Consider the following 20,674-nt stretch of genomic DNA (forward strand, 5'->3'; position numbering starts at 1 on the left):
AAAGATTAAAAGCCAGGTGTGAAGTTCTGAACAAGAGCTTGGGTTTGTCTGCCTCGGGAGGGCTCACGTGCCTCTTGCTTTCTAGGAGCATCTACAATGCAGCCACTTGGTACTATCACCACTGCCAAGACAGGATGCCAATCGTTATGGTGACAGAAGATGAAGAGGCAATTCAGCAGTATGGAAGTGAAACGGAAGGAGTGTTTGTGATTTCCTTCAAGGTATTTCCAGCTGGTGTGTCTATATAAGTATGTGTGTGTGCATGAGTGTGTGTGTCTGCGTGTGTTCATTTCCATAGCAGTGCCCGTGAGGCTCTAGATGGCTTTGGCGGTACAGAAAAGGGAAAATAAAGAATGAAGGAAAGGAATAAAGACACAGACCTACTAGAGAATGGACTTGACGATATGGGGAGGGGGAAGGGTAAACTGTGACAAAGCGAGAGAGTGGCATGGACATATATACACTACCAAACGTAAAATAGCTAGCTAGTGGGAAGCAGCCGCATAGCACAGGGAGATCAGCTCAGTGCTTTTTGACCACCTAGAGGGATGGGATAGGGAGGGTGGGAGGGAGGGAGACGCAAGAGGGAAGAGATATAGGAACATATGTATATGTATAACTGATTCACTTTGTTATAGAGCAGAAACTAACAAACCATTGTAAAGCAAGTATACTCCAATAAAGATGTAAAAAATAAAATGTGAAAACTGAAAAAAAAATAATAGTTTAAAATTAAAATTTAAAATAAAAAATAAATAAAAAAAAGAATGAAGGAAGACTTTAAGAAGTTCCATGTCTTCATCACTCTCCAACTAATTAATCTAGAGTTTGCCAAATTTGGGCAAACTCCCTGTGACTGTAAGGCCTCCAGTATCCAAGACTGCAGCCCAATAAACTCCAGTTCATAGTAAACTCATGTTTATAGTTATAATAATAATACTAGTAGTAATGATGATGATGATAGGTTGAATCTGATAAAACTGACAATATTCTGTTGTTTTTGACTTACAAAATGGCTATTCTACATGGTTCCATCTAAGAATAATACCCAACGTTGATCTATGCCAGGCACTGTTCTGAGTGTATTATTTCATTTAATTCTTGCAACAACACTATTAGGCAGGTGTTATAATCCCCATTTTATTGGTGAGGAAGCTAAAGCACAGAAAAGCTAAGCAACTTGCCCAGAGTCACAGGGAGAAAGTGCTGGAAGTGTGTTAGAGCCCAGGCAATCTGACTCCAGCACTCTGAACCACCATGCTGCCTCCCAGACTGTCTTTCTGAATACGCACAAGACATAGGTTTTGTTTTTTAACATCTTTAATGGAGTATAATTACTCTACAATGGTGTGTTAGGTTCTGCTTTATAACAAAGTGAATCAGCTATACGTATACGTATATCCCCATATCTCCTCCCTCTTGGGTCTCCCTCCCACCCTCCCTATCCCACTCCTCTAGGTGGTCACAAAGCACCGAGCTGATCTCCCTGTGCTATGCGGCTGCTTCCCACTAGCTGTCTATTTTACATTTGGTAGTGTATATATGTCCATGCCTCTCTCTCACTTCGTCCCAGCTTACCCTTACGCCTCCCCATGTCCTCAAGTCCATTCTCTACGTCTGGGTCTTTATTCCTGTCCTGCCCCTAGGTTCATCAGAACCATTTTTTTTTTAGATTCCATATATATGTGTTAGCATACAGTATTTGTTTTTCTCTTTCTGACTTCACTCTGTATGACAGGCTCGAGGTCCATCCACCTCACTACAAATAACTCAATTTCGTTCCTTTTTATGGCTGAGTAATATTCCATTATATATATGTGCCACATCTTCTTTATGCATTCATCTGTTGATGGACACTTAGGTTGCTTCCATGACCTGGCTATTGTAAATAGTGCTGCAGTGAACATTGGGGTGCATGTGTCTTTTTGAATTAGGTTTTCTCAGGGTATATGCCCAGTAGTGGGATTGCTGTGTCGTTTGGTAGTTCTATTTTTAGTTTTTAAGGAACCTCCACACTGTTCTCCATAGTGGCTGTATCAATTTACATTCCCACCAGCAGTGCAAGAGTGTTCCCTTTTCTCCACACCCTCTCCCAAAACACAGTGTTAAAGGCCAGTCTTATTTGTCCACTGTTCCTCACTCTTCTCTACTTGTGACCATGGGTGGGGGTCAGTAGGGATAAAGGAAGGGGTGATATGTGATACTACTTATGTGAAAGCTGTTGGACCAGCTTGGTGTACATGTAACAGATAGAGGCAGCATTATCGGTGACAGTTTTTTGAGCTGTCTTAAGGACACAGTTCTCCTATTTCTTAGGTACCTTTTCAGAGAGTAGGATGCCTGTTAATCTCTAAATAGATTACTGATCTCAAAACAAAAAAACAAAAAACAGATTACTGGTCTCTTCTGCCTGCCCAGTTGGTCAGTCAGGTTCCAGTGGTTGATATTGTTTTTTGATTCAGAAACTAGACTAAGGCCCTCCATTACCCCTGTCAGTTTACAGAAAGTCTAGTTGGATTTTGAATTGTAGATCCTATGAGGGTTCCCATGTGCATGTATTGCTAAAGATTTGCCAATAGAATTTTCTTGCCCTGCTATAAAAAAGTGTTCTGGCATGCCAGAGAATTCCAGGGGCGCTGGATATTAATGGCAGTGTCACTTATTTTTTCTGTTGCAATATATCATGTCTTGTTCCTGCAGAGGACAGTTGACTAAAATTATATTTTTCTACTTTGTATGAAAATTACTTTTCTCTGTAGTCTGGCAGCATCGTACAGTTTGATTTTGTATAGCATTTCCTAAGCAAACTATGTGACCGAGGGCTTCACAGAGGTGTATGACAGCAGAAAAAAAGAGATGCTATGAAGTTCAGATGAGCAGGAAGCCCAGAATTTTCTGTGGAGACTTGAAGGTAGATGGGGAAGAGTGAGGACAATAAATCCCTCTTGAAGAGTTGGTTCGTAGTGGCAAACATTTGGTGTTGATGAGTGATTAGTGACCATAGAATTGCAGTGATGTTAGCACAGACAGAACTTCTGGAAGGACTAGAGAAAGAAAGGAAGCCGTTTGAACAAGACCCTGAAATTAGTGGGAGAAGTGCTGGAGTTGACAATAAAGATAATTAACTTCATTTTAGTTTGAGAAAAGAGAATGTGCCAGCCTGTAATTTAGGCTTAAAGTAGAGTTAAAATCATACATAAGTTTGATTTTAATTAGTGAGGGTCCACCATGCGAGGGCATGTATTCTGGACACAGGAAGTAGATGGAGCATGGTCAGCCTCACCACACCAGCCCCCTATGGGTGGTCGCCTTGGTGTCTTGTCTAGGGCCTCTCTGAAAGTTACACCAAGAAGTACAATAATATTCAATAATGTTCTCCTTGGAGGGGACCATGACACTTGTTTCAGAATTATGTTTCGTACTGGGTTGTCACATTGACAGTGCATCGAGTGTCCCCACGTGAAAAGTGTGACTACATCTGTATAGTCACAAAAGAAGACGCAGTCCTTGGGGAGTTTATGAGGCTGGATAGCCTAACACCAAAGAACAGAAACATCTTTCCCCTTCTCTGCTCCTCCAAGATTGCCAGGGGGTTGGGGGAGGGGAGACACTTCCTTATTACACTTTACTCCTTGCCACTTTTTGCCTGCTTGTTTAGGCTTCTTATAAATTTCAGATATTTCAGGGTGAAAAAAAAAGAGACAGTGCACACGTAGGAGCTTTTCCTCTCCATTCACTGTGGGCCATTATCTGCAGCAGTGAGATACGTGTAAAGACAGGCATCCCGGCCGTGTGCACGTACACGCGTGTGTGTGGAGAGGGAGACTTGAAAGTGCAGAGTAATCAGGGAGGTAGAAGCGTTCCACAGTAGGAATGGCCTCCCTGGGTTCCTTTGGCAAGGCTGCAGGGATTAGTGAGATGGTAGAAATGAACTGGTAGCAGGAGGCTTGGGAGGGTAATGCTCATGTAACACTTCTTCAAAACTGCATGCCAGCAGTTCCTGTTCAGGATTTTTTGTAATGCTGCTATAACAAAGAATCATTATCTTCTGACCATGTTTCTCTTGTGCCTTTATTAAATGCAGAATTACCTGGACAATTTTTGGCCTGATTTAAAGGCCACCCACGAGCTTTGTGAGTCTATCCTTCAGTCTCGACGAGAAAGAGAGAATGAGAGTCAGGAGAGCCACGGGAAGGAGTACCCAGAACATCTACCCCTGGAAGTGTTAGAAGCCGGCATTAAGTCTGGGCGCTACATCCAGGTGAGGGTGGTAATTGGGAATCGGCGCCAGGATCAGCCAGTGTGTTTCCTTCTCTTTACTTGCCTCCTGTCACAGGCCTCTGATTTCAAAGGCTGTCAATGAGATGGGCCTCAGTAGGCCAGGGCTGTCGATGTTCAAGGTGATGTGGGAGTCTCCTCTGTAGACAGTGCCCTCCGGTTTGGACCTACTCTCTACTGTTCTTTCTTTTTTTTTTTAAAATTAATTAACTTTATTTTTGGCTGTGTTGGGTCTTTGTTGCTGTGTGTGGGTTATCTCTAGTTGTGGTGAGCGGGGGCTACTCTTCATTGCCGTGCGCGGGCTTCTCACTGCGGTGGCTTCTCTTGTTGCAGAGCACAGGCTCTAGGCACATGGGCTTCAGTAGTTGTGGCACGCGGGCTCAGTAGTTGTGGCTCATGGGCTCTAGAGCGTAAGCTCAGTAGCTGTGGCACACAGGCTTAGTTGCTCCGCGGCATGTGGAATCTTACTGGACCAGGGCTCAAACCCATGTCCCCTGCATTGGCAGGCGGATTCTTAACCACTGCGCCACCAGAGAAGTCCCTCTAGTGTTCTTAATTAGGTTACATACCGAGCATTACACAGTAGGTTTAAATGCCTCCTGTCACTGGGAAAGAATATATTTTTGAATCAAGGTCTGGAGGTTTGGCAAAATTTTAAAGTTGTTGAAATTTGGCTTCTTCAGGCCTTTGCCATTTTCCTGCCTCTTTCAAGGTCCCCTTTGTGATCCCTCAAAACCCAGGACCCACGTGCTGTCAGGGTCTTGAGAAGGAATCAAATAAAATTGCTGTTCAGATTTCAACAGCTTTATGTGCACTCGTGTGTGTGTGTGTGTCTGTGTGCACATAACAGTTTTATCACATGCATAGATTTGTGTATTCACCACCACAATCAAGATACAGAACTGTTCTACCACGAATTTTACATTTTCTAACGAGCAACTCAGACGATTTTTATGCAGTCTGAAGGTTGAGCCTACCACTGTAAACTCCTTCCCTAAAATGTGGGTGTTTTAATGAGTATATCTATGGAGAGGCTAATGCTTCCAACTGGTAATGAAGTTTACAGCATTCCTGGGAGGATATTTTGAGGAAGAAGATTTTTTAAAGACCGCTCATCACTTAGGTAAGATAAATCCTGGCACTTGAAGCACTTGGTATAGCTAAGAGTATGTCAAAATCATGGTACATTCTCTGGAGAAAATAAACTTTGGTAATGAATTATTATTATTCCTAAAGAAAGGGATCACAAACCTTATAAGAATATAATGGGGATATTTTCATAAAAATTTTTAACTGTACTTTTTTGAGGGTAAAGCAAGCAGAAAAGAAATTTTTCACATTAAATGATTTTTATTTTGATTTTAGGGAACTCTGAACGTCAACAAACACAGAGCACAAATAGAAGCTTTTGTTCGACTTCAAGGAGCCAGCAGTAAAGATTCAGGTTCAGTGTAAACCTTACATAAATTTCCGTACCACTTTTTTATTCTGATATTACACATTGAAGAAAGCAAAGTTGAAATTGTCACATCACATGTGCCATGTCAAATATCCCTGCCTACACTGGCTGTGTGGGATCGTGGGTTGGTTTTTTTTCCTCCCCAGCTTTTTGTCTATAATTTCTGATTTTATGGTAATAACTCTAAAACATGGTAATAGCTAATATTTTATTGAGTGCTTATTATACATCAGATACTGTTGTAAGCACTTAAAGTAGGTATTATTATTGTTTACCACCTTTTACACGTGAAGAAACTAAAATACAGAGAAGCAAAGTGACTTTACGAGGATCACTCACCTGGTACGCGGCGGGGCTACACCTGAGGCTGAGGCAGGCAGGCTGTGATTTTAAGATTTTGCCCTGTACTGCCTCACTGAGCTGTATTGCCTCATTGGAATTGTATAAAAAGTAACGTCAATGAAAAAAATGTGTAAATAAGTTTTATCATAATAGAGTGTATTGTTAGTTCTGCAATGACAGGGTGAAAGTAACCCTGATAGATAGTCTGGGGCACCTGGCAAGGTTGAGGAGAATGAGAAGCAGTGGCTTACCCCGGGCTTCTGCTCATCAGACTTCTCCCTGTCAGTTCTGCAGTGTCCATAGTTCAGCAGCCCGCTGACCGCTCCCTGGCCGCAATGGCCCCTGAAGTTATGGGAGAGAGTCCCAGTGTGGGCTTACATTGCCTCATGCAGGGAACCTACCTTAAAAGATGGTTGAGAGTGGCCTTATGAAAGCGCATTATACAGCATGGCATAGCAGCAGTGTTTCTTCCTTCCTAACCTGCGGAATAAAAGTTTGACTTCGGTTTAACTTCACCTTTGAAAGGAGGGAGCTTTTATTTGCAGGAATGCTGATTAGATCTCGAACGTATTATGTTTGAAAGACCTCACTGGTGTGGCCTCCCCCTTGACGTTATGGGGTTTCTCTGTACTGCCCCCCAAAACAGGTCTAGTCAGTGACATCCTAATCCACGGGATGAAGGCTCGAAACCGCTCTATTCACGGGGACGTGGTAGTTGTCGAACTGCTCCCTAAAAATGAATGGAAAGGAAGAACCACCGCCCTGGGTGAGAATGACGGCGAGTCCCCGAGTGAGCCCATGCCCACAGGTGAGCCAGCTGTAAAGTTGCCTGGTCGTCCATGTGGAAGGTTTATTTTTCCTCTCTTTAGTCCAGAAATACTGCAATTATTAATATATGATATCATCTCTTTTCCTACATTGTCAGTTTCCCCTCTCTGGTTTATTTTATTCTCATCAGCACCCAAATATGCTATATAGTATGTCTCATCTTAAAATAAAAACCCTCTTAGGGGGGCCTTCCCTAGTGGCACAGTGGTTAAGAATCCGCCTGCCAGTGCAGGGGATACAGGTTCGAGCCCTGGTCCAGGAAGATACCATATGCCATGGAGCATCTAAGCCTGTGCGCCACAACTACTGAGCCTGCACTCTAGAGCCCGTAAGCCACAACTACCGAGCCTGAGTGCCACAACTACTGAAGCCCACGTGCCTAGAGCCTGTGCTCTGCAACAAGAGAAGCCACTGCAGTAAGAAGCCTGTGCACCACAATGAAGAGTAGCCCCCACTGGCTGCAACTAGAGAAAGCCCGCATGCAGCAACGAACGCAGCCAAAAATAAATAAATTTATTTTAAAAATAAATAAATGTCACACCAGGCCCCACAAAAGAAGGGGCACACTGACAATGTTAATTTAAAAAATTACCTATCTTAAAAAAAATGATCCATTTAATGATAAAATAGAAGGAAGGCAAATGTTTAAGCATCTCTCAACTTGTGTGGATGTGCTTAAAAAAATGGGATGTTGCATTTCCTGTTTTCCTCCTCACTGCTGAACTGGTCAGAGTCCAGATAGGTGACATCTTACCAGTTAAGGCTTTATTTTGTTTTGTTTTCCCAAAGGCAGAGTGGTGGGTATCCTTCAGAAGAACTGGCGGGATTATGTGGTGACATTTCCATCCAAAGAAGAGGTCCAATCGCAGGGCAAAAATGCTCGGAAAATCCTAGTTACACCTTGGGATTATAGAATTCCCAAAATCCGAATTAGCACTCAGCAAGCAGAAGCCCTCCAGGTACCTTTACTCTTTGCCTCTTGTCTTTGCCAGCTTTTGAGCGGTACCAGGAACTGTTAACTCCTTTGCATAGGAAGGGATAAATTAGTGATGGCATCTGGTGTTCTGAGATCCTGTTTTCTAAAAATTCTAAATATATAGAACCATCTGTTAAGTAGTCCTTGGTTAAAAAATGAAGGCCAGAGAGAAACCGTCCTAGAAAGAGCTGTGTAGCACAGCTAGAGAGAACATCCATTATCCAGCCGTCCAACACAGAAACTTTTCAATAGATACACTTTGCCAACACTAACAAGCTTTCTTTCAGCAAGCGATATAGAAATACGATGGCTCTGCCCTGTAGGGATGATATAGTGGTACTTCACAGAATCGATTATCCTTAAAGGAATAAGAGCCCTGGAGAGAAGACATAAACAAGAAAGTTAGAAATTAACCTTTACTGTGGCGAAGGGTGTAGGCATCGCCCAATTTGATTTGCTCGATGTTTTGCAGTTTGTAAGTGAGACACTGAAGCAGGATGTCCCCAGCCAGTAATCTGGTCGTTGTGTACCTTTCCATCCCCAAAGCCTCACGCAGGCTCTCTGAGGCCAGTTGTAACAATTGCTTTCCATGTCTATGGTTTGCTGGAATCCAGAAGCATTGGGGTTCAGTTCATACGGATAACCTTCTTCTCCACCAAAAGATGTCTTAAGAAATTAGAAAGTAACTTTAAAGAAATTAGAAAGTAACTCCCCCACACAAAAACATTGAGATTTTTTGTTTTGAAATTTAATTTGGACTATGCATAATTGGGTTTTTCCCTTGTGTCACAAATGTTAACTCGAATGTGTCACAGTTGGCTTTCTGTCTCAGGCTACACTCTCCCTCCCACTTATTTGGTGCGGAGAGGTAATGCCTCCCTTCAAAGCATTGCACTAAGCATTTACCTACCATCTGGCAATTTAGTAAAACAGGAAGAACCCAATAAAAGAATAGAAAAGGGGCTTCCCTGGTGGCGCAGTGGTTGAGAGTCCGCCTGCTGATGCAGGGGACACGGGTTCATGCCCCGGTCCAGGAAGATCCCACATGCCGCGGAGCGGCTGGGCCCGTGAGCCATGGCCGCTGAGCCTGCGCTCCACAACGGGAGAGGCCACAACAGTGAGAGGCCCGCGTACCGCAAAAAAAAAAAAAAAAAAGAATAGAAAAGAAAGAAAAACCGCTATTTGCAAATTGGCCACTCTCTTTGGAGCTTGATGCTGTTTATCGCTCGTTTGTTTGGTGCTGCTAATTGACCCATTCGACTCCTGGCGCTGGGCTCATGTTTCCCCCTCTTTGTTCAGGACTTCCGGGTGGTTGTGCGCATTGATTCCTGGGAGTCGACATCCACGTATCCAAGTGGACATTTTGTGCGTGTTTTAGGAAGAATCGGAGACCTGGAAGGGGAAATTGCAACCATCCTGGTGGAGAACAGCATTTTAGTTGTCCCCTTCTCAGAAGCTCAGGTCAGACTTCCGCCAGCCCTTTGTTCTGATAAAAGACTTTTTCTACTTTTCTTTTTTTTTTTTTGCTTTTGTTGTTGTCCGTTTTGTCATTAAGAAAAATCTTTGTACTATGTAACAACCCACTGTCTAAAACCACAGATAACGGAAAACTCTCACTCTTCTTTATTCTGTGTTTGAACCAGATTGAAGTCAGCTTCCAGTGCAGAGTTAGTTTCCTGCAGCCTCACAGCTCTCAAATTTTTACGTTTTCCTACTGTGCTTACAAATGGTATGTCAGTGTCTTACAGTCAGTATACGTCCATCCCCCGTGGTACTACATGGGTGCCTGGTTACAGACCCAACTGGGCTCTGGTCCCTGTCATAATCATTCAACCAGAGGCCTGCAGAAAGCTGCAGGGAGCAGCTTCTTGGGTTCCGTACATCAGTGACCGATGGGTCAAAAAATCATGCTCATTATGAAACTGTTTTTGTAACCTCTACAGAAAACAAAAATTCCGTGAACATAAAACGTCAGCTATTTTCATCACTTTATGATCTTTTAAAATCCTCGTAAATCTTGTTTATTATTCTTGCATAGCTATACTCACAGTGTGCCCAGTCTATTTTCTGCTTCTTTCACTTAAGAATCATTCCTCTGTATTGACATAGCCTACTTATTTTTAATAGTGGTGGCAATTATTCTCTAGTGATGTACTCTAGTTTGCTTAAGCATTCCTCAATTGCTGAGCGTTTGGGCTCTTTCATTTTCCAGTATTATAAAAGGTGCCACTTCAAACATTTCATAAATATTACTTTTCTTTTTTGATCATTTTCTTCTGGAATGTAATCTTTAAAGTGAGATCACCAAGTCAAAGGGCATAAAAAATCTAAATAGCTTTTGCTATGAATTGGCAGATTGTTCCTCAGAAAAATTGGGCCAGTTTGCACTGCCATCAAGAGCATATGGGTAGCAAGGACTTCCCTGGTGGCGCAGTGGTTAAGAATACGCCTGACAATGCAGGGGACAAGGGTTCGAACCCTGGTCCGGGAAGATCCCACATGGCACGGAGCAACTAAGCCCGTGCACTGCAACTACTGAGCCTGCGCTCTAGAGCCCGCGAGCCACAACTACTGAGCCAGTGTGCCACAACTACTGAAGCCCGTGAGCCTGGAGCCTGTGCTCCGCAGCAAGAGAAGCCACTGCAATGAGAAACATGCACACCGCAACGAAGAGTAGCCCCCACTCACTGCAACTAGAGAAAGCCCATGCACAGCAACGAAGACCCAATGCAGCCAAAAATAAATAAATAAATAAATAAGGTAAATTTATTTTTTAAAAAAAAGAGCGTATGGGTAGCAAATGAAGCAACTGACAAAGGATTCATCTCCAAAATATACAAGCGGCTCATGCAGCTCAATATCAAAAAAACAACCCAATCCAAAAATGGGCAGAAGACCTAGACAGTTCTCCAAAGAAGATATACAGATTGCCAACAAACACATGAAAGTATGCTCAACATCACTAGTCATTAGAGAAATGCAAATCAAAACTACAATGAGGTATCACCTCACACCAGTCAGAATGGCCATCCTCAAAAAATCTACAAACAATAAATGCTGGAGAGGGTGTGGAGAAAAGGGAACCCTCTTGCACTGTTGGTGGGAATGTAAATTGATACAGCCACTATGGAGAACGGTATGGAGGGTCCTCAAAAAACTAAAAATAGGGGCTTCCCTGGTGGCGCAGTGGTTGAGAGTCCGCCTGCCGGTGCAGGGCATGCGGGTTCGTGCCCCGGTCTGGGAGGATCCCACGTGCCGCGGAGCGGCATGGCTGCTGAGCCTGCGCGTCCGGAGCCTGTGCTCCGCAACGGGAGAGGCCACAACAGTGAGAGGCCCGCGTACCGCCAAAAAAAAAAAAAAAAAGAGTCATGTACCACAATGTTCATTGCAGCTCTATGTACAATAGCCAGGACAGGGAAGCAACCTAAGTGTCCATTGACAGATGAATGGATAAAGAAGATGTGGCACATATCTACAATGGAATATTATTCAGCCATAAAAGAAACGAAATTGAGTTATTTGTAGTGAGGTGGATGGACCTAGAGTATGTTATGCAGAGTGAAGTAAGTCAGAAAGAGAAAAACAAATACCGGATGCTAACACATATATGTGTAATCTAAAAAAAAAAAAAAAAAGGTTCTGAAGAACCTAGGGGCAGGACAGGAATAAAGATGCAGACATAGAGAATGGACTTGAGGACACAGGGAGGGGGAAAGGTAAGCTAGAACGAAGTGAGAGAGTGGCATGGACATATATACACTACCAAATGTAAAATAGACAGCTAGTGGGAAGCAACTGCATAGCACAGGGAGATCAGCTCGGTGCTTTGTGACCACCTAGAGGGGTGGGATAGGGAGGGTGGGAGGGAGATGCAAGAGGGAGGAGATATGGGGATGTATGTATATGTATAGCTGATTCACTTTGTTATAAAGCAGAAACTAACACACCATTGTAAAGCAATTATACTCCAATAAAGATGTTTAAAAAAAAAGAGCATATGGGTATCTTATTTTCATTATAATTTTTGACAGAGTGGTGGCTACAATAGTAAAATACTTTAGAATATTTTACAGTCTTAAGTTTTTATGTTTACCGTTAGTATCTGGAAATTATTTGTTGACTTGTTTTGACAGCTTAGTGAAAATGTTAGAGCAAAATAAAGCGTGGATTAGACTTCACAGGACTAGAATTCTTCCCTTTTAGCCTACTTAACTGCAAATTGATGGCTTGAACAGGTAATAATGCAGAGAAAATGCTCGAGATTGATCCTGCTTCAAAAAGGAATATGCTTTTAATATTTGGGACATGTTGGTTTTTATCCGGGCTTGACTTGAATTAAAAGCTCAAATGGATCATTTGAAAATGGGGTGGATATTGTACTCTTTATAAGCCACCCATTCATTCTCCAGCCTCCACGACTGAAGAGGCTGTAAACACCCTGGGACATTTCCTGTCCGACTGTAGCGCCTTCAGGGGCACGGGGATTGTGTCTTTCCTATTGACTCCCATATTTCCAGAGCCTAGCACAGCTCCTGACACATTGGAGGCACCTAATAAATAATTATTGCTCAAAAAAAGCAAACATAGGTTAATTGCATAAGGTAATGGGTAATGAATGGGGTTTCCATGAGGTCACATTGAGAATGGTAGAGAGTGGATTTTTATAGGAAATTTCTGATGCATGAATTGCTGAATCTGGGGACTCTCCTTGTACAGATGTGTGAGATGCCAGTAAACACAGCCGAAAATCCCTGGAAGGTGAGTTCCGAAGAGGAACGAGAACGTAAAGACCTTAGGAAAACCCATCTGGTATTCAGCATTGACCCCAGAGGTTGTGAAGATGTGGACGACACCCTCTCAGTCAGAGCCTTGGATAACGGCAACCTAGAGCTCGGGGTCCACATCGCAGACGTGACACACTTTGTGACATCGCATTCTTATATTGATATTGAAGCTAGAACAAGGTAACGCTGTTTGAAATCAGCACTGCGATTATGTGTGACTGTAATGTATTTTGTAACTGCTAGTTTCAGATTTTTAAAACAAAGATTTCACAGTTGGGAACAATTCTGAAGATCTCTTCCAGGAAAAAAAAAAAAAAATGAGGTCCACTTCCCCTTTTCCTTTAGAAAAGTAGTACCTTGATCAATTTACCTTTCCTTTTTTAACAGAATCTTTTCATGTGTTGTTTCCTTCTGAATTGAAATGGGTTAAATTTTTCTTGTAGTAATATCCTATTTTATATAAATACTGGATCATTACACTCTAATTTTTCTTGTACAACTAAGATTCGTACCACTTTTTCTTTGTCTTTTATATCAGTGGAAGAATATTCAGCCCAAAGCGGTATCACTTAGAAAAGTGGGAACATAGGAATAGCTGTATTACCCAGTCTGCTGCACTTGATGAAAAAGCAACAGCCTTGGGGAGTTTGTGCTGAACTTTCGGCCATTTTCCTCACTGCAGCCCGTACCGTCAGCAGTCCTGCTTCTTGCTGCTGAAGGTCATGTGCCTGCATATGTGTCATTCACAGGGCCACCACTTATTACTTAGCGGACCGTCGCTATGACATGCTGCCCTCCATCCTCAGCGCTGATGTGTGCTCCCTCCTGGGAGGCGTTGATAGGTGAGTTTGTTCATTACTTTTATCATCAGAGCTTGTCTTGCCCCTTCTGTGGTGACTAGTGACTCTCGCTTGTGGCCTCTTCCTCGTCTTCTTTCTGATATACTCTCCTGCCCGCTCCCCACCCCTGCTTTCCCCCTACATCCTCTACACCCTGCTGCACCATTTATTTGGGGGCAGCTTTGTTTCTCTCACCTTCCCTTCCCTTCCGCTCCTCTTTCTCTTTTCTTTCTGTCCAGCTGTGAGGCTGCTTCTCCCTCTTGCTGGCTTTTTAAAGTCAAAGTCTAGGAACAAATGTATATACCTTTGTACATATGTGTTCCCTGGTTGAGGCTGTTTTGCAATGAGGATCATGATCTTAGGGAGTTTTTTGTTTATTTGTTGTAAAGTTTATGTCTGTCTTTGAATAGATAATAAAACCATGTAGCCCAAAATTCATACGTTCGAAAAGATGTTTAGTGAAAGGCTCCCACCTGCCACTTTCCCTCAGTTACCGATTTCTTCTGTATTTTCCTAGACATAATACTGTAACAAAAAAACCCGTCAGTTTTCCACCTTCCTATGTAGGGAAAAATCCAGCTCTTCCCCGCTATGTCTTTCTTTCCTGTGAGTCTCCTTTGCCTTTACAGGGAACACGTCACATCTGACACTTCTGGTCACCAAACGTGTGGAGGTGTTTCTCTACACCAAGCAGTTCTCTGCAACCCCAGCTGGGTGTCTTACAATTTAATTCAGTTCTGATACTGTCTGCCCAGAGACGGCATCAGGTTCCACAGGGTAAAGGACTCAGTCCCACAGGACTGTCCCCACTCCTCAACTTCAGACACCATCACAAGCCCAGATTGTCAGCATGCTTCTGAACGACCAGCTGTAGATTAGAGGTTCCCATGACCCCCTCTTTAGACTTCAGATGCCAGTTTACCTGTACTTCTGACCAACCGACTATAAATCAGAGGTTCCCAGACCCCCTCCTCAAGTTCAATTAATTTGCTAGAGCAGCTCTCAGAACTCAGGAAAACAGTTTACCTACATTTACTGGTTTATTATAAAAGTATATGATAAAGGATACAGATGAACATCCAGATGGAAGAGAGGTGTAGAGCAAGGTATGTGGGAAGGACACAGAGCTTCCAGGCCCAAGGATGCCACTCTCCCCAGCACCTCCATGTGTTCACCAATCCAGAAGCTCTCCGAACCTCACGCTTTGGGGATTTTATGGAGGCTTCATCACGTTGGCACGATCGATCAGTAACTCCATTTTCAGCCCTTCTCCCTTCTCAGGAGAATGAGGGGCAGGGCTGAAAGCTTCTAATCATGGCTTGGTCTTTCCAGTGACCAGCCCTCATCCAGGAGCCCACCCAGTCTCCTCGTTAGAACAAAAGACACTCCTACCTCCCAGGAAATTACAAGGGTTTCAGAAGCCCTGTATCAAGAGCTAGGGACAAAGACCAATATCTATTTTCTATTATTTCAAAAATAAACACACACACACACATGCATACCTATGGACATGTGGTCTTTCTTTGTTATACAAATGGTGACCATATGTATGTATGTGTGTGTGTGTGTGTGTGTGTGTGTGTGTGTGTGTGTATATATATACACACACACTGTTCAGACCTTGCTTTTTTTTTAAATTAACAATGTATCTTGGAGATCATTAATATGGAAATCATTCCATATTAATAAGTTATCTGTGGAAATATAGATTGTTTCCAAACTTTTGCTATTATAAACAAAACTGTACTGAATTACTTGGAATATAACTCATTTCACATTTTTAAAAGTACAGTATCTCTGGAAGATAAAGTCCTAGAAGTGGAATTTCTGTGTCAACGGGTATATGCATTTGTGTTTAAATAGATAATAACCAAATCGCCTTCCACAGAGGTTATACCAATTATATTCTCTCCGTCAATGTATGAGAATGCTAGTTTCCCCACAGCCTTGCCAGCACAATATGTTGTGGTTTTTTGTGTCTTTGCCAATTTGAAAAATAAAAATGGTATCTTAGAGTGGTTTTGATTTGCAGTTTTCTACTATGAGTAAAGTCAAACATTTTTTGTATGCCTAACAGTCATTTGTATATCCTTTTCTGTGAACTATTTCATGTTTCTTGCCCCTTTTTCTTTTGCTTTCTTGATCTATTAATAATTGATATCTAAGAGCTCTTTATACATTAAGAAGTTAGCCCAGTGTTTTTTATGTGAGTTGCAAATATTAGCGTGATTTGGTGGTAAAGTGATTCTTTACTAAGTGAACTTTTTACTAATGAACCTACCATCAAGGCTGATATCCTAGTTCACTGTCATCCTGTAGCATTCGAAAGGCTTTGCTCTTCTTTGCTAGCGAGCCCAGTAGACTTAACTCTATCAGTGCTATGCTGTTCTAAGGAAAATGGAGAACCATAAAGTCAGGTTTGTAACATTCCATGTGAACTTATTTCAGATTTGCTCAGAGCTCCCCAGAACCTAATCTAACCTTGTTTTAATTTTAAGTACCTTTTGATTTAGCAGTGGAGTGTTGGATTGAAACATCAGACCAGAGCCCTGTAGCAATGTCATATTTTTTTTATTACATTTAGGGTCTAGTTCTGTTTATTTCAAAAATGGAAGAATTAAATAATGATGTGAGTGTGACTGGTTTTGTAGGTATGCTGTAAGCATCATGTGGGAATTGGATAAAACCTCCTATGAAATTAAGAAAGTATGGTATGGCAGAACCATTATTCGATCAGCATACAAACTATTTTATGAAGCAGCCCAAGAATTACTGGACGGAAACGTCGACATTGTTGATGATATTCCAGAATTCAGGGACATGGATGAGAAGAGCCGACAAGCCAAGCTAGAGGAGTTACTGTGGGCAATCGGAAAGTTGACGGACATAGCCCGCCACATCCGAGCCAAACGAGACCGATGCGGAGCCCTGGGGCTGGAAGGGGTAGAGGTTCGCATCCAGCTCGATGAGAAGAAGAACATTCACGACCTCATCCCCAAGCAGCCCCTGGAAGTCCATGAGACGGTGGCTGAATGCATGATCCTGGCCAACCACTGGGTAGCCAAGAAGATCTACGAGAGCTTCCCTCGCCAGGCGTTGCTGCGCCGGCACCCTCCTCCACACCAGGAGTTTTTTTCTGAACTCCGAGAGTGTGCTAAAGCAAAGGGCTTCTTCATAGATACACGGTAATTCCTCTTTTGAGGGGGCAGGGAACTGGAAGGGGATGCTGTGCACTTTTTGATCTTACAGTAGTTCTTAAAATGTGACAGCCACATCTTTGACCAAAAATAGAAAACTTCTTGGCTTTCTTCACTTACTATAATGTAGGTATAGAGGCTTCAATTTTTTTTTTTTTGCCACACCACGTGGCTTGTGGGATCTTTGTTCCCCAACCAGGGGTAGAACCCATGCCCCCCCTGCAGTGGAAGCTCGGAGTCCTAACCACTGGACTGCCAGGGAATTCCCTAGAGACTTCAAATTAAAACAAGTTTATTTAGGCGTAATTTTGACCCACTACAGTTTGTAATATAAAAGTAAGGAACCTGTTATCCTTGATTTAATTTCATCTGCCCCTTAGGCAAATGCGAAGACTTAATCCTTTATTTCAAAACTTTAAAAATGCAGCCTATCTCTGTGGCAATATCGTAAGACACCACACCGATGGTAAATTTATACCATCCCTCCGTAGAATGAGACGTTTTTACTCCCCACCTCCAGGATAAAATATTTTCCCTGTTAAAAATGATGTATAAAGGGGATTCTTTTTTCAATATTTTGTTGTAACAGGTGCTAACTAATATATCTTTTATTCATTTATGAAAATGGATTTTTTGCCTCTCTCTTTAGGAGATAGTATCTCTTAACTGGTTTAGTCTGTGGTTGAGCTCTGAGTGCGTGCCAGATGCACATGCTAAGGGCTTTCAGGTGTTAGCTTGGATCATTCATTCATCTTTTACAGATAGGGAAATTAAGTCTGGAGAGGTTAATTTGCTGATAATTTAGCAGCTGGTTAGGGCAGAGCCAGGATTTGAATCCATGTCTGTCAGACTTGAAAGCTCACATTAGTGCCCACTCTGTCACATTGCTTCTCCTTTTATCATCCGCCGTTCTCCTTCCCCATTTCTCTTAGCAGGCTATGGTACAAAACTGAATTATATACTATATTATTAAATTGTTAATATAAGTCTATATTTCCTGGGTTTTAAAAAATTACTTAAAAGTAAATAGAATGCTTCCTCTCGCCCTCTTTAAAAAAAGAAAAAGGTTTTCTTTTTCTGGGTTTCTTCTACTTGTGTACCTCAGGTTTAGTTCTGTTTTGTTTTTTAACTCTCTCTGGCTCAATAATTTTTTTTTTTTTTTTTTGGCTGTGCTGCCTGGCATGCAGGATCTTAGTTCCCCGACCAGGGATCAAAGCGTGGAGTCTTAACCACTGGACCACCAGGGGAGCCCCTGGCTCAATAATTCTTGATTTAAAAAAAGAAAAAATCCATTCTTTGACCTGTACAGGATGTTTAAGGTTAAGGGTGTTAGGAATTTAATTCAGCAAGTACCTGGCCACCCACTATGTGCTGAGTATAACTTCATCTCATAAGTTCAGCACATTACTCTTCAGTACTTAAGAAACGTATTTGAGGGAATTCCCTGGTGGTCCAGTGGTTAGGACCTGGCGCTTTCACTGCCATGGCGGAGGTTCGATCCCAGGTCGGGGAACCAAGATCCTGCAAGCCACGCAGCATGGCACAAAAAAAAGAAATGTACTTGAATTCTGACACTCTTTGTTTAAACCTCAAAAGCAAACTAGTTTTCTTTTTTTTTGGCTGTGTTGGGTCTTCGTTGCTGCACGGGCTTTTCTCTGGTTGTGGCGAGCAGGGGCTACTCTTCGTTGCAGTGCGCAGGCTTCTCATTGCGGTGGCTTCTCTTGTGGAGCACGGGCTGCAGGCTTCAGTAGTTGTGGCACACGGGCTCAGTAGTTGTGGCCTGTGGACTCTAGAGCACAGGCTCAATATCTGTGGCACACAGGCTTAGTTGTTCCGTGGCATGTGGGATCCTCCCCAACCAGGGCTCGAACCCGTGTCTCCTGCATTGGCAGGCAGATTCTTAACCACTGCACCAGCAGGGAAGCCCCGCAAACTAGATTTCTATAGTTGAAAAAAGTTGCTTCTGAAATGTGTCCAAAATAAATTTAACTACTGGCAGATGAACGTATTCAGATGATGAGTGAAGGGTTCCCCTCAGAGTGTTGACTTGTAAATTATTGCTGGGGACTAAATAAAAGTTTTTACATTTTTTTGTCAGGTCCAATAAAGCACTGGCTGATTCTCTGGATAATGCAAATGATCCCAACGATCCCATTGTCAACTGGTTGCTTCGATCAATGGCTACACAAGCCATGTCTAACGCACTGTATTTCTCCACTGGATCATGTGCCGAGGAAGAGTTCCATCACTATGGTGAATGATAAAATTTTATTCTGTGTACCCATAACCTTGAGCAAGTTGTTTAAAAAGTATATCTTTTTGTTTATTTTGATTTTTTGGTTTATTTTTGAAGGTCTAGCATTAGATAAATATACTCACTTTACCTCTCCGATAAGAAGATACTCAGATATTATAGTACACCGACTGTTAATGGCAGCCATTTCAAAAGATAAGAAAATGGAAATTAAGGAAAATTTGTTCAGCAACAAAGATCTGGAGGAATTATGCAGACATATCAACAACAGAAACCGAGTAAGAGGGAATTTTTAATTCTCTTACCCATCATCTCTTTTGCTAACAGAAAAGCTTTATTGTATAGTGGAATGAAGTACCGTATATTCTAGCAAATTAAACTCTAGAATTATTCCAACCAACGAAATAAGATGAAAAATCATAAAGTTTGTTGAGTAGCTCTCAATACATTTACAAATGTTCTGAAGTGACTTAATGTGGATTTATGAGATTTACCACGGGTTAGATGTTTTTCCCAAAATGTAGAAATGTGAAAGATTATTATTATCTTACTACCCAAAGATAATAACAATTCTAGACAATTCTTTTTATTTATAAAATTATCCAATCATACCTGCTGTTTGTAATCTGCCTTTTTTCACTTAACATGTTATTGATAGCACACCATGTCAATATAGTTACATCATTATTTTAGAAACTGCTTTGTATTCTATTTTATATTGTTGCTAGTGGCCATAATGTTGTACAGCTTAGAACTAGACCATTTGGTGATACATAAGATTGGAAGCTGCCTAAATGTTTAACATTATTTTCTGTATCCAGGGTTCTAGTTTGATACTGTGCAACATTATAGCCACTAGTCATGTTGGTTTAAATTAAAAATTCAGTTCCTCAGTCACACTAGCCACATTTCACGTGCCCAGCAGACATGTGTGGCTTGTGGCTACCTATGGGACAACACAGATACAGAACGTTTCCATCATTGTAGAAAGTTCTGTTAGGCAGCACTGTTCAGGCAATCTAGTTTACAACCATCCTTGTGTATACACTTTTACAGACTTCTCACATTTTGCCTGGATAAATTCCTGGTAATAATGAATTGCTGAGTCAAAGGGGCTGCACAAATAAAACCTATTATAACCTATAAACCTATACCTATTACTAAATTGCCCTTCAGAATGGTAGTTCTAATTTGCACTTCTACCAGCAGGATTTTGGTAGGACAGACTTGAAAATAAAGGTAAGACATAGACCTGGATACTTTTCCTCTTCCTGTATGAACTATAGACAGTTTTTAAATAACAAGTTGTTTTCTTAAAAGAATTTTCTAAGACATTTTTGAGGGAATGATAAAGGTCCCTCAAATTTGACTTAATTCATAATAGAGAAGAATGTTTGTATTAATAGTTTTCTAGAACCTAGCCTTTTTTAAAAGTCATTGTTTCTGTGGGAATATGAATCCCATGTTTCTTCTGGGGATGTCAGGGAAGTCCATCATCATGCTTTGGGGTTGTGCTTCTTCTTACAGGCAGCACAGCATTCTCAGAAGCAGTCTACAGAGCTCTTCCAGTGCATGTATTTTAAAGACAAAGACCCAGAAACTGAGGAGCGTTGCATAGCTGATGGGGTTATTTATTCAATTAGGACAAACGGTGTGCTTGTGTTTATACCAAGGTATGTTATTTCTAACACAATAGTTATTAAGAAATCATGGTTAA

General features: G+C 41.9%; 1 protein-coding gene across 5 annotated transcripts in view; it reads left to right on the plus strand.

Annotated features, from left to right (window-relative positions):
- DIS3L (DIS3 like exosome 3'-5' exoribonuclease) overlaps positions 1-20,674 on the plus strand; it is a 34,416-nt gene that overhangs the window by 12,508 nt on the left and 1,234 nt on the right. For all 5 annotated transcript variants that reach the window (XM_067751299.1, XM_067751289.1, XM_067751317.1 and 2 more), the window contains exons 4-15: positions 86-221; positions 4,085-4,261; positions 5,644-5,722; positions 6,726-6,887; positions 7,697-7,866; positions 9,183-9,344; positions 12,600-12,847; positions 13,417-13,509; positions 16,158-16,691; positions 18,802-18,956; positions 19,057-19,235; positions 20,485-20,630. In XM_067751299.1, coding sequence (XP_067607400.1) covers positions 86-221; positions 4,085-4,261; positions 5,644-5,722; positions 6,726-6,887; positions 7,697-7,866; positions 9,183-9,344; positions 12,600-12,847; positions 13,417-13,509; positions 16,158-16,691; positions 18,802-18,956; positions 19,057-19,235; positions 20,485-20,630 — 2,241 coding nt within the window. The remainder of the gene's footprint in view (positions 1-85; positions 222-4,084; positions 4,262-5,643; positions 5,723-6,725; positions 6,888-7,696; positions 7,867-9,182; positions 9,345-12,599; positions 12,848-13,416; positions 13,510-16,157; positions 16,692-18,801; positions 18,957-19,056; positions 19,236-20,484; positions 20,631-20,674) is intronic.

The sequence above is a fragment of the Pseudorca crassidens genome, chromosome 1 (genome assembly GCF_039906515.1).
Source record: "Pseudorca crassidens isolate mPseCra1 chromosome 1, mPseCra1.hap1, whole genome shotgun sequence".
Classification (NCBI taxonomy): Eukaryota; Metazoa; Chordata; class Mammalia; order Artiodactyla; family Delphinidae; genus Pseudorca; species Pseudorca crassidens.